This window comes from Pecten maximus, chromosome 1 (genome assembly GCF_902652985.1).
Source record: "Pecten maximus chromosome 1, xPecMax1.1, whole genome shotgun sequence".
NCBI lineage: Eukaryota > Metazoa > Mollusca > Bivalvia > Pectinida > Pectinidae > Pecten > Pecten maximus.
In genome coordinates, this window is record NC_047015.1 from 46352104 (window position 1) to 46366678 (window position 14575).

General features: G+C 34.9%; 1 protein-coding gene across 1 annotated transcript in view; it reads right to left on the bottom strand.

Annotated features, from left to right (window-relative positions):
* The window catches only part of LOC117335502 (neprilysin-like), a 35284-nt gene that overhangs the window by 5558 nt on the left and 15151 nt on the right, over window positions 1-14575 (bottom strand). The window contains 7 exon segments of the mRNA XM_033895543.1: window positions 1496-1616; window positions 2100-2427; window positions 2429-2851; window positions 3823-3957; window positions 6473-6592; window positions 7284-7426; window positions 7969-8085. Of these exon segments, the coding sequence (XP_033751434.1) occupies window positions 1496-1616; window positions 2100-2427; window positions 2429-2851; window positions 3823-3957; window positions 6473-6592; window positions 7284-7426; window positions 7969-8085 (1387 nt within the window).

The window sequence follows — 14575 nt, forward strand, 5'->3', positions numbered from 1 at the left end:
GGAAAACTGAACAAGGAACAAGGAAGTTAAAACTCCCAATTGCAAGTCATTCGCGAATAAAACATCTTGTGTCATAAACAATGAAATAGTAATGTTTTCGATAACTCAAATTAGGATACACAGTAGCCTAAACATGACTTTGGGCTGTATTGAAAATATTTAAGCACATCAACTGTAGGGTACGAAACGCGAATGTACATTGGAACGCAATTATTTTCAGTAAGGGATAAACGGTACAGATTTGGTACTTTTGTTGCCCAATGAATACAATTTTATGCAAATTCACTGGGGTATTTATTGGTTCAGAAACAACTAGAACCATAAACCATTTGAGTAAATTAGCTTTATAAATGATTCTTGCACAGTTCTACAGAAATGTGTTGTACTCCATCACAGCGCCCACGCACACCATACTTTACTTCATTTTAACATCTTAACATTGCGTCGTCATACTGGAGGTTGACGTCGTGCTCGATTTAGTTACAGTCAGATTGATATTACGTTTCTGCTCTGCCAATGAATGGAAACAACAGCACCTTTCTCACAGATAGCAATAATACGAAAAATATTAAAGATTCGTTGTGCTCATTATCTAAATTGTCAACTCGAATAGATGCGATATTTTAATTACACATGGTCTTATCGAAATTGTACATATTATCATGCTATAATCTTGGATTACTTGAGCATCTTTGAAAAAGAATGAAAGTAATCGTATGTTAATATCAAATATAATTTGATATGTGTGAATCTCACAGACAGGAGATCCATATGACAGCGAAGCAGTTGAGTTGAAGCATACGCCCTTCATTCGCTATGTCATAGTAATACAAAACGTCCTTTAGTTTCTATGCCATAGCAAAGTATTGACATACGTCCTACGGTATATATGTCATAGTAAAATAATACCATACATCATTCAGTCTCTATGTCATGGTGAAGTAATAAAATACGTCCTTCATTCTCTATGTCATTGTAAAATAATACCAAACGTCATCCAGACTCTATGTCATGGTGAAGTAATAAATTACATCCTTCATTCTCTATGTCATAGTAAAATAATACCATGTGTTCTTAAGTCTCTATGGCATGGTCAAATAATAACATACGTCCTTCATCCTCTAAGTCATAGTACAGTAATATTAAACGTCCTTCTTTCTCAATGTCATGTCGTAGACATTAATACAAAACGTCATATATTATCTATGTCATAATAAAGTAATAGAATACGTCAAAGTAAACTAATTGTATCATATGCCTTTTAGTCATAGTATCAATATTACATTAAATCCTATGCCAGCACGGAAGGTTTAAATCAGAATATGATACATGATGCGGTACATGTGACACAACATATACATGTATGTATCAGAAGGAAGTCATATTCCTTAAACATTCACGTAACGAAGACCAAACGGCACGGTCGGATAAATCCTTGAGTTTATTCTTCTGCAATAATCAATAAATTATCAAATGCGTCTTTCTGATAACTTACCGTCGATGTCGAATGCCTGGACCAACGTCTGGGCGATGAGGACACCCTGTAGATCCATACGTTACGGGGACTGTAGCGGGGGTATAAAATAGTGGACCCTGGATGGCTGACGCAGACAACTCTACAGAAAGGCAAAACGTATTGTTTTCAATATATGGATCTCTTTAAACATGATATAGATATTGTCTAACTTTAACGCTTGATCGTAAAGAAAGGGAACTTCAAATACCAGAGTCAAGATTCAGTTATATCTTTCTTCCCATGTGACCTGACATTATTACATTGTAATCTCAAACGATTAAAAGATATAGACATCGAATTGTTTTTTTACATATTTGAAAGGATGAGTTCTCAAAACTGTTATGATACTCATATTAGGTCAGATATCTTTCATCTTTATTCATCATTCATTTTAGAAAAAAAAACAAAAACTATCTGTAGTCGATACATGTCAATAAAATGTAAACAGTATTATTCATCGATTTCTTATGCTTGTAAATATGTAATTTCATTTTAGGTTTACTGCTATCAGTGTACACAATACAAACATGTACATATAGCTTTAGGTCGTACATGTCAACAATTGGATGTATGCATAACTTACCTACTGACTGGTATTTTTTCACAAACTTGCTGTTTGTCAGCCTCCACGCCGGGCAAATCTTAATCCCTGTTATGTAGAGTTTGTGTTTAGTTCTAATTATTTCTATCATATTGTCGATATAACCACCAGTTAGTTTGGAGATGTCAAACACTCCTCTCTCGATCAATGCTTTCCACTTCGTCCATTCAAAATGGAGAGTGATGTTATCCATGTGGGCAGCCACTGCCTCCCTTTGGCTCCTTGGAATCCAGTATAAACCGTCCATGACCTCTATCAAGGTCTGTTTTAAGTTCACAAATAGCATTTGAGATTCCTTTTCAAACACATCTAGTTTCGGAACAGGTGATAATCGCCGATAAAGGTAAAACAGTGGATAAATACGCTATACATTTTGCTTCGTCGTTGGAATGGTTTGGAATGTTATAAATACTAGTAGAAAAATTAAAAGGCTTGATTTTGTGTGCATATATATTGTATAAATCTGTGTGTAGTAGTGTATGTATCCATACATAATGGGTGAGGGTAAGTGGGTCCGTTCGTGTAATCACACTTTGTACCGACGGGGAAAGGTCTACGGAGCAAATCTCCATCCCACCTGTCACGTTTCGGCCCTCTCCTAGTAACAGATTGAAAAACAATTCCCAAGAAATTCCATATCTTGGAAATTCTGCTTGCAATCTTGATATGTTCATTCTTGAATCACAGTTTTCTATGGATCTGAAAACATTTTTGTTCTCATCTTTGTACCAGTTCTGAAAGTAAGAAAAATATTATATATACAATTTGGTCCTTTTGGTAATCCAACAAAGCCCGATGACGTTTAAATGCAAACGTTTATTTACACGATCAACTGCAAACCACTTACAGCGTAAATGTATACTTAATTGGTTAGAAAATACCCCTTTTTTTAGTTATGTTCGAAACTGTTATAATTATGGAAATATTGATACAACTTTGGTAATTACTCTTAATTGACTTTAAGAACATTTCTGAATGATGGTAAAAGTAATGTTTTGTTGTTCAGGATTTTGAATTGGTTAAAAATATCAAGACAATACTAACACATAGCTAATTGTCCGATCATTTGTTTGATATTTTATGTCCAGAAAGAATAAACAGCATTTTGTCTATTACAAACTAGACGTACTTTTAGTGAACACTTTTCTTTAACGTTGAGTCCATTCTCTATTCAAGACTAATCCGCCTTGTCTTAAAGTACCAATGATCTTAGAATGAAAACAATCAACAATAGTAGCGTTTGTAGTCGATATTCCCACAGATCAATGCTCGTTCTTTGTCGCTGTACACTTCACGGCAATATAAGATGAATTCCGCGTAAATTTGTTTCTAGGTTTGCGTTCAAATTCAATAGAACATTATTGCAGTTGATTTATCAATTAACATCCTCATTACGATACTTTTTATACAATAACTGGTAGCTACAATAATACTTGTCCCAACAACTAGAATACTACATCCATTTCCATTGATAATTAACATCAGTAGCTCAACGCCAGGGGGGTCAAATTTATAGTGTTAGTTTTAATTAAAACTATTAATAACAGAATGTTCATTGATGCAATTTGAGGGTAATCTGATGCCGTTGCTAAACATATAATCTTTATTATATGACTAATCACTGGGATTTGCCACAAAGCAACATTGATTCGAATGGAAATGTGTCTAAAACAATGTAATTATAGTATTAGGTTGGAGTGCTTACCTTGTTCAGCGCCATTTCTAATTCAAAAACAGAATCCAAATTATTGATCAGAGCTCTGGTAAAATCGTCCCCTTCGTGTGAATCAAGAATGGTCATTGTCGCTGTCTCTAAGAACATCTTATACGACTGTATTGCCTGGAATGATCACCGCGCAAATGTACACGTCAGAGAACATTTGTTCTGGTATACTATTGTTTTGTTATGCGTATCTATATTAAAGATAATTGTATTTATCAGAAATGGAAGGTTACGTGATACAATAACCCTGTCATACGTATTGATGATGTGTACCATGCGGAATATCGCTCATGGTGAAGTCATACGTAACGTTGATGTTACGTATTCACCATATGAAAAACGATGGTGATTCCTTCCGATAACATTGTCTTGAATTTAATATAGGTAACCAGTCAACATTATCTCTATACGAATACGATAGACACATCTCAGTCGCCATCTTGCTGAATATCTATGTTTAATTGGTGTTATCATATGAATAAAACTAATCTGGATTTTCATTATACAACCCATATTCATTAAGTCAAAGCGGAAGTTCAACGCTCAATAATGCACGTGATGGTAATTTTGCTTTTTTAATTACGTTGTATCCTACCCTAAAATAGGAACAGTGGCAAACATGAATTTTTTCAACTTTTAAATACGAATTTTAATAAGTCGTGGTAATATACATGTATTACTGTCAGCTTTAACATATCTGGTGAACCATTCTCATAGTGAAGAAATCAAGAAAAAAACACACGAATTATATCCACTGCTTTTTTCATATCGACTTTGAATATCGCTTGACAACAGCATTCATTAGCCCTAGAAACTGATGATGACTTCGGCCTGATAATGAAATGTCTAGAGTTGATAACTCCTGTTGTTAACATCATCCAAGGTCACTAATTGTATAATATCACCATAGGCGCAGTCGTTTATATTCAAAATGTATTAAGCGACATATTTAATCATCATACATGTTAAACCCTTAATTTTAGTTTAGACCACATATAGATTATATATAATTGGCTGTTTAGTATAGTGTGACGCTATGCCATTTAATAACAAAATCTAGTAAAAGCCAGGACTTTCGCTTAATAATCACGAAATTTAATGGGTAAATATCCGGTACGTCAAATAATTAAAGTATGTTAATTCCAAATGTATAATTTGTAGGGGAGCATTATAATCAAGAATAGGATAGTATTACAATCTCAAAGTTCTGAAGTAAGGGTCCTCTTCAGTGACCATGATATAATATTATTCATTGTAAGAAGACTTAATAATTACAAGAATTCGAGCACTGCGACTACAGTTTATTATACAATGCTACTGTTTGTATGTCTTCCTGTGTATGGCCCTTGAGGTGAGAATTATTTGTTAATGTAACCAAAACTCATGATGAAGTCTTTCTACTTTGTTTGAAGGACAAAGTCATTCATGTATCCAATCATATCCAACAGCCCCCTCAGCTGAAATGCCAAATTATCAATTTACTGCTAATCTAATAAGGACTTTTATCAGATGATTAAACGGAGATACGGCTACTTATAACCCAAGGCACCAACAAACAGCGCGTCAGCAGACAATACAAGTCTATTATACGAAATTCTGGTCTTCTTGTGAAAATTAGAAATTTAACCAATATTGCGAATTAGGGTTAATTCGTTCCTGTGTGAAGTGATTATGTCCAACAATAGTAAAACTAGCAATATCTGAAGGATGTTATAGCAATAACTGAAAGTAGCGTTTTAGGCATTTTACCTGATGACAGATATCCATGAATTAACCATGTTTACTTTAACAAGGGCCCAATGGGCCCGAATCGCTCACCTGGTATCCAGTAATCCTTTTTATACATAAGCAAAATTAAGAACACATGTATCAGAGACCAGATATAAGATTTCAGGGCATAGCAGCTATTTAAAGAAAGTGTATTTTAAATATTTTGGCAAATTTAACTGTTTCCAATCATGGTGAAGGTAATTCATTTAAACAAACTTTCTGGCCTTTACGCAAGCATGCTACAAGCCAAATATAATATATCTGGACCTTTTAGTTATTGAAAAAACATCATGAAAATATTTGAGTCTATTTGACCCATGTGACCTGGAAGTCAATGTCATTCATTTTAAAATGGTAGTCCTTTACCCCAGCATGCTACAGACCCAATATTAGGTATCTTGGCATTTCGGCTATTGAGAAAAGAAGTCGTTTAAAGATTTCAGCCCATTCGACCCCTGTGACTTTGTATTTTGGTCAAGGGCATTCATTTGAAACACATTTGGTAGCTCTTTACTCCAGAATGCTACAGACCCAATATCAAGTCCCTGGTCCTCTTTGTTATCGACAAGAAGTCGTTTAAAGTGTTTAGCCTATTTTATCCCTGTGACCTTGAATATTGGTCAAGGTAATTCATTTGAACAAACTTGGTTGTCCTTCATTCTAGCATGCTACAGGCCTAATATTAACTCCCTGGTACTATTGGTTATTAAGGAGAAGTTGTGTAAATGGACGGACGGACATCCGGACGGGCGGACGACGCACGCCACGCAACGGCATTAACTCACTTGCCCTTCGGGTAGGTGAGCTTAAATAATAGTAAACATAGTTAAGACATTGATTTGGTTGTTTCTATTTTACTTACTTTGTCAGATGTATAACTCCGATAATATAACTCGCTTGGCATCAAATGTCGAAAATTGGAAACAATTTCATCGTCATCAAACAACTCCCTGATGACGTCATCTGAATAGTTGTTGAGGATCTGTGTAACAGATTAAGTAAGTTTGATTTATAGATATATGATGTAATCGTCGAACACAAATTTTTGGATTAATTGAACGTTAACGTTGCAAAATTTACGAATCTTCATCATCCATCGAAGAATAAATATTAAAGAAACAATTTCATTATGGTATCACACAAGACGAATTGTTGAATTGCTAGGTAGGTTTGAACATCTTCACTGCAGTTAATATATCATCATGATAAAATGGACGTACCTGTATTCTCCGTATGTACAGATTACTGATAAGAGTAATTCATTAAAGGATACTTGAAATTGATGAAAATTAATAAAATATATAAATATCATATCAAACTGACAAATAACTCATGAGAATATAATCGAAAACTTCCAAATGAATACCCCTGAAAGACAGGTGAATTTCGATTTTATTCAGGACGCCACAATTGCTGTTAAATATGTGTCTTATATGATATATTACATAGGCACATTATATGGTAGAAAATGCAAGGCATGCGACAGATAGGATTTCCCCAACAACCCGTGCCGAGATATCAGTGTAACAGACACGATTGGGTCCGAATGCCGGTCAATATCAATTGGTATCGGGACAAATACGTATTGTACTTATCAGATCACAGAGGAAAATTGTCTCGTTTTGTGCCTGGAGATGCATTTGGATAATTCAGCCGCCGTGCCTATTACTTACAGATATTTTCTGGTTCCTGTCCACCATAACCTTGAAAAATGGCGAAGCACCAAAATTTCTTGTCACCATAGCTACGAGTTTCGTCAATGTAAATTCGTTTGCCTCTAGCTGAGAAACGTTATGTGCGGTGACCAGATCCTGAACTTTAATAGAAAGGTTGATGTTGCAATGTAAAAATATGGTGATGAAAGCAAATCGAATCGTCTTGTTTTATTGGTTACTCATGCATAGAAGATTCAATTTCACTTAAGCTTTCGAACAGTTCAAGACGACTGTTGGTGGAATCGTATTAGTATACGAGGATGGCTTCTCTGAATGCCAAAATAAAACCATCTTTATGTGACATAACGACACGATTAATCGATATAGCTCGTTTTAGTTTTCATCCATGCTGACATCCTCCATTAAACGTCCTCTCGTATTCATCAAGCGGTGTATAGCAAATCCAAAAACGTCTTAATACTCTCTAGCGACAACATAATGGCATTTTTATAATTATTGTCGATAAATTGACCAACAAAATATACCTCAGGAAAAGTACCATTGAATATTCAACGCTACGTCTTCTGTCTTAATAATAACTAGTCGAAACAAGTTCACTTACAGAAACAGAAACAAAAACTTCCTAGTGCCAGCATGAATAAATCGCTGTAAATCTGTTGGTTGCACGAACAGAAGTACTTACTTGCAGACCTGATAGTACCAAGGGGAGTGTTCTGTCTCTGTAGACATGCGCGGTAGATAGTCTTTAGTTTATTCTCGTGTCGGGATACTAACGGGTCACTTGGTGCGGACAATCGATCTGCAATACGAAAGCAAGAGAACAAATTAATAATGATTAAATAAATAAACAAATACATAAATAAATAAATAAATAAAAGATTAGGCATAATTTGAATGCATGAACGAAAAATGCTTATCGCTTGTTTAAATGATTAGTTATTGCAGATGGGCAATCAATATGAAGTGACCATTAAACTACTAGAGGGTTATCATAGATTTAAAAACTGGAACAATCAATTGTATGTTTGCCATAATTTGAACTGTATACTCTATAGTGAACAACTACGCAGTATCATAAGCGTAATGTATTAAATGTCTCTTTCGTTAATGTTCCAGTTCTAGATAGCAACATCCAGCCTTTTCAAACCTATGGTGTTAACATATTTCGGCAGATACGTTATTCAATGGATTTTGCTCCTAGTTTCATTATTTCCTTGACAGATATTCACTGCTGACAGAAAAATAACAGTGTTTAAAAACTATAGGTTGATGAAGACCATAGAAATGTTTTTTGGAACGTTCTATGGTCGACCCATGATCTCATCGTGAAGTACATAAATCTGATTCTCATGTGTGAAACGTATTTATGCATCTTCGATACACCTAATATCTTACATGATCATTACACGTATCCCGATTTTCTGACATTTCTGTGCACACTTGTATTAAACTACTTTAGTGCCTGGTGCATCCTGAATGACTTATCTTGACGAAACACAATATCACGCTTCCACTCATGTGAGACAGGGACACTTTAGTTTAACGTTTAGAAAGACAATTTCTGTAATTGTTCATTGTTTCCAATTACAGTCCTTGCCATCTGTAGGATAGATTTGTCTTCTCAATAAGATCATATATTGCCTTCTTTATCGCACTCCCGACCACACACTGTAGTTTTATGGTAGAGAGTCCAATCACGATACATATCTATATTGGTTACCGTGGTAGATAAAATATAATATGTTTAGACGTGAAACGATCCTATTAATAATACCATAATAGATGTTCTATATACACCAGCAATAGTTTTGTTATTGTTATTTTTTAATTGAAAGAACAGAATGAAAATTGACATGGCAGCCAAAATTTCGAATGGACAAATATACAATGTTTATCTATAACTAAACATCTGTGACTGATATCCCAAACCAAACGCGTATATGAATATGCTGATAAATATGTTTAGAGCACTTTGGCATTCCCGGAAATGATTTAAGAAATTTTGCGCGCTCCTGTGGCGAAAAAATATTTCTTATATTAACATTTTGACTGTTTTTTTTTGTTCATTTTGTTTGTTTGTTTTTTGTTTCAAATAAATAATCGTCTTTCGTTGTACGTTCTACACTTTGACGAAACAGCCTGTCAACTGATGAAATAGCAAAACAACTGATTCCGATTTGTCGGGAATTGTTTAACTACAGGAAACATAATTCATATAGTTCCATCAAATTACTATCTATTTATTCCATTCCCGTAAGATATTTATTCAATTCCAATAATGTTTTGATTTTCATCATTGTTTATTAAAATCATATTCAGAACTTGGAAATAGAATAGACCGCGTTTGTGCCGAATCGCGCACCAACCTAACTCACTGAATGTTTTCAATGTTGTGTTAATACGCGCAGTTTCAATGTAGTATTCCTACGCGCTACTTCAATGTAGTATTCCTGCGCGCCAAACAGAGAATACTTACCGGAAATATAAATACTAATACATGATCACTTTTGAATTTCAGAAATAATACAAACAACTCGTATACAATGAACGGAGGGATTCAACACGATCTTATGATAAGTACTGTGTTTACAGTTTGAAAATTAAAGTTTCTTTAACGATACGTTTACAATAAACTCAAATATCCTAACCATACAATATTCATAATAATGATCATAGCAGGAGCATATAAACTTATGTATTTCAGTTCGATTTCAAGGTATGAACTATTCTAGATATATTTGTTTCATACCAAAACGCTGCCAGGTCGATTTTTGTTTATTACATGCGCTACTGTAAAGCGTTTATTTTCTATGACTAGGGATTAAGTGACTTAATTCTGCTTTATTGAATTATATCGTTCTGCTTGCCGTCGCATTAACAGCGAATGGCCGAAAATGGTGGACAAGACGAGAACGGGAGTCACAATGCTCTTGACATAAAACAACTTCCTACGTTGTATCTAATACAAATAAATCGAAACCTTTTAATAGCATAGAGTGTATCCGTAATTGTCTGCTTCCTTCTCAGTTTTCAACATTTAGTGGTAGTGTATAAGCGGGGGCTTCTGGCAGGGGATGTCTTCTATTGAGATGGATAGGGCGCACGTACGCCAATCCATCAGCCTCGTTGTGGTGTTATTGCTGCAAGACTCACAAGCTTGGCTGCTTATTTGTTAATGCCAGTACCCCAACACCTCTCGCCAGTAACGAGATGACCAAGAATGAAGACAGATCATGGTCTAACAATTACTGGTACCACACGGAAAAGCTCAAATAGCTTTTCTGGGTAGCCATGCGTTCTTTGTTAGGCGCAATAGTTCTGAAAAATTTCCGCAAAACACACAGAATACAATCGGATTACATTTATTGGATATTGATCTGAAAGGCATCATTAGAAGCCTCGGTGTAGCTACATACATCAAGACCTGTCTTTTGTTTTAAATCTCAAAGCACGTTCATTGCATCAAAAGACTTAAATGACATTTCCCCAGTGAAAACATTGCATTTCTTCAAGACAAAGTAAACAGCCTTTTTAATTTGTCACTTCATTTAATTTATAATCCTTATTTCTCATTTGAAGTGTTCCCCTCCCTTGTTACGCAATGCATTGACGAATGTCCTTTGCGCGGCTTACAAAACACCAGGGATAGTACAACATTATGTAGGCACGGCGGACTAAGGGTAGGACGCTAAGCAATGTGACCGAAGGGTCGCTAGTTCGAGTCCTGGAACGCCTGTTGTATTGCATGGTTGAACAAGATACTTTACTGCGGTGTGTTCCAGTAGAAATGAGTACAAGGTAGGACAGTACAAGAAATGTCGCGTATAAAATGTCAAATGCTCCGGCTGTATGCTCCCCATACCGGCTGGTTGCTAAAGACACAATAACTACGGATAATAATATGTAACCGCTTTGAAAGGACAATGTTGCTATGACAATATTATACCGTCCCTTATCCAAGTAAAATTGTAAGACTATAGCATACCAACAATAGTCCTGGTAGTTTGTAGGTCTAAATTAAACCGTCACTATATAATACCGTTCCTAGCCCAGCTGATTGCCGTCTCTAGTCAAATAAGATTGTAAGACTATATTATACCGTCTCTAGTCCAATAAGAGTGTAAGACTATATTATACTGTCTCTACAAAAAAAGTAGTCATCGTAGATTGTAAGACTGTATTATACCGTCCCTTATCCCAGTAAATTGTAAATCTTTAATATACTGTCCCTAATCCCAGTTGATTGTAAGACTATATTATACCGTCCCTAATCCCAGTTGATTGTAAGACTATATTATACCATCCCTAATCCCAGTAAATTGTAAATATTTATTATGCTGTCTCTAGTCCCAGTAGATTGGAAGACTTATATTATACTATCCCTAATCCCAGTAAATTGTAAATCTTTATTATGCTGTCTCTAGTCCCAGTAGATTGGAAGACTTATATTATACCGCCCCTTATCCCAATAGATTGTAAATCTTTATTATACCTATATTATAGTTCCTGTTGATTGAAAGACTATAGTATACCATCCCAAGCCCCCAGTAGACCTTATTGCATTTTGCCAGTGAAATATAGAAATGTATTAAACTAATAAAACTTATATTTTCACTGCAGCGATGAGCAATGAAAATAAAAGGTTTTGCAGTGAAAATATGTTTTTCATTTTTGACCAATCAGATCGAACCCTGGTATTCACCTCATTGAAATTTGCCGATTTGTTGCAGTCGAAGCGAAGATAGATAAATTGGTTATTTTGCTGTATTTCTGAAATATTCAGACTCATTTTTGACAAAATACTCACTTGACGTTAGCTATTCATGCGCAGATTCTCCGACAACAGCAGAAAACGCTTAAATTGCGTTGATCGTTCCTTTTAAATGGCGCCGTCAAGTTGACGTGGAGTAGCGTAACAAAGAGATGACGTCATGAATTTTGTTACTGATTCCCACACTTTTTGACACTTTAAATTTTTCGACGTTTTAAATTTTTGTATATAAAATGCAATAAAGAGAAAATTGAATGTTTTTTCCGTTTAATATAACACATATTTTATTCGTATGATAGAATATTTCGATATTTTTCACTTTTGGTATTTTCTAATCATTAATTTGATTGGTCAAATCAGCAAAGTGATATTTTTCACTAGTGAAAAAAATATCATTTTTATAAAATGAATAATTTTTGATATTTCACTGGTAAAATAAAAGTAAAAGTTACTGTAACAAAAGACTATATTATACCGACCCTTACCTCAGTAGATTATAATACCATGATATGAAACAGGCAATGCCTGAAAAGAGCGAAGCTAGCTAGTATGCCAATGTACAACCTAAAAATATAGTGATAAACGTTTCGTCGTTTAATTACGAGAATGTGACCTTATATGACATGACCTTTGAAAGTCGTTAACTGTCGGTACTTTCCGTCCAAATGCAATCGCAACATCTCGGTTAATTTCCGGCAATCTTCGGAAATATGCCGAATGTTCCAAGTTCCGTCCTCGAAACCATAACTCGAGCTATATTTTATTCGCAAGCTATAAGAGATATTTTTTATAAAAATAATAAGTCAGAATTATAAACACACCAACTGGATTGTACGTTATATAGACTGTTTATGTTAACAGTTTCTGCAGACATCTACACCGGGCTCCTAACTGTTTCCGTTTCCGGCAGAATTTTTTCTGGCTGTACCCTCCCGCAAGACGTTATGCGAAGATGGACTAGAATAGTGTACATACATGTACGTGCACGTTAACGGTAAAGAGCTTTGCTCTTATTATACTGACCCTTACCTCAGTAGATTATAAGACTATAGTATACTGACCCTTGTCTAAGTAAATAACTATATCATACTGACCCTTACCTCAGTAGATTATAAGACTATATTAAACTGACCCTTGTCTAAGTAAATAACTATATTATACCGACCCTTATCTCAGTAGATTATAAGACTATATTATACTGACCCTTGTCTAAGTAAATAACTATAATATAATTTTAGGCATGGCCTATGTGAGAGCGCAGCAATCCCGGTGCCCATGGAATTCGAGAAACAAGCACACATAATCTAGTGTACTAGAATAGTAAATCCCACGTTACAAAATGATTATATTGCCAACAGATCTATACACTGGTTTGTAATAAAGTATATATCAACAAGAATTATGATTTAGATAACTTACTACAAAAACTAATCGTAGAATAAGTCTTAAAATAGACTGATTAAGCGATGACAAGGTGACGGGACAGCAGATCTCGCAGATGAGCAGCAGACGACAACAAAAAAATTCGGAAGTCCTCTTTATTTTATGTGCTATATTTGGTAAACTTGTATGCAACTCGAACGGACCGGAGCTGCACTCGTAAAACACCGGAAATATTTTCGTTGAAAATTATACCGTTACGTTTTGAATATAAAAAATTAAGAACTTGTTCGTGATAAATTTTATTAACAAATTCTAACTAGTGTGAAGTCAAACATTTGCATATTTTTAAAATCTTGATATTTTGTAATCTCCCGAGAATGTGACTTTGAATACAGTCTTGCGCAACACTGGATCTTGTCGTGACTTCCTGTTTCCGGTTACAAAGAAAGTTTTTGAACTCTAAGTATATTGGGGGAAAAGGGGGGGGGGGGGGGATTATAAGATTATAAGATTATAAGACTATATTATACTGACCTTTGTCTAAGTAAATAACTATATCATACTGACCCTTACCTCAGTAGATTATAAGACTATATTATACTGACCTTTGTCTAAGTAAATAACTATATCATACCGACCCTTACCTCAGTAGATTATAAGACTATATTATACTGACCTTTGTCTAAGTAAATAACTATATTATACCGACTCTTATCTCAGTAGATTATAAGACTATATTATACTGACTCTTATCTCAGTAGATTATAAGACTATAGTATACTGACCCTAGTCCTAGTAAATAACTATATTGTACCGACGCTTACCTCAGTAGATAACTATATTATACTGACCCTTGTCTAAATAAATGACTTTATTATATTGATCTTAGACAAAGTGGATTGTGGGAGCATCTCGTCCCCAAGTTCAGTCCGAAACAGGAATATATAGCTAGTCTGTCCAAATTGCGTGTTCATTACGTGGTGAGAGGTATGTTGTTATAGTCTGGTGCCGAGTTGATGGCGCTGTTTGTATTAACAAACACCGTCTAGACTGGAATACACCTTAAACAATACCCCAAACATTGAAAGCCATGCCAGTTCCATGGGACTTTGTTTTGGAACAGATCAGTAAAAAG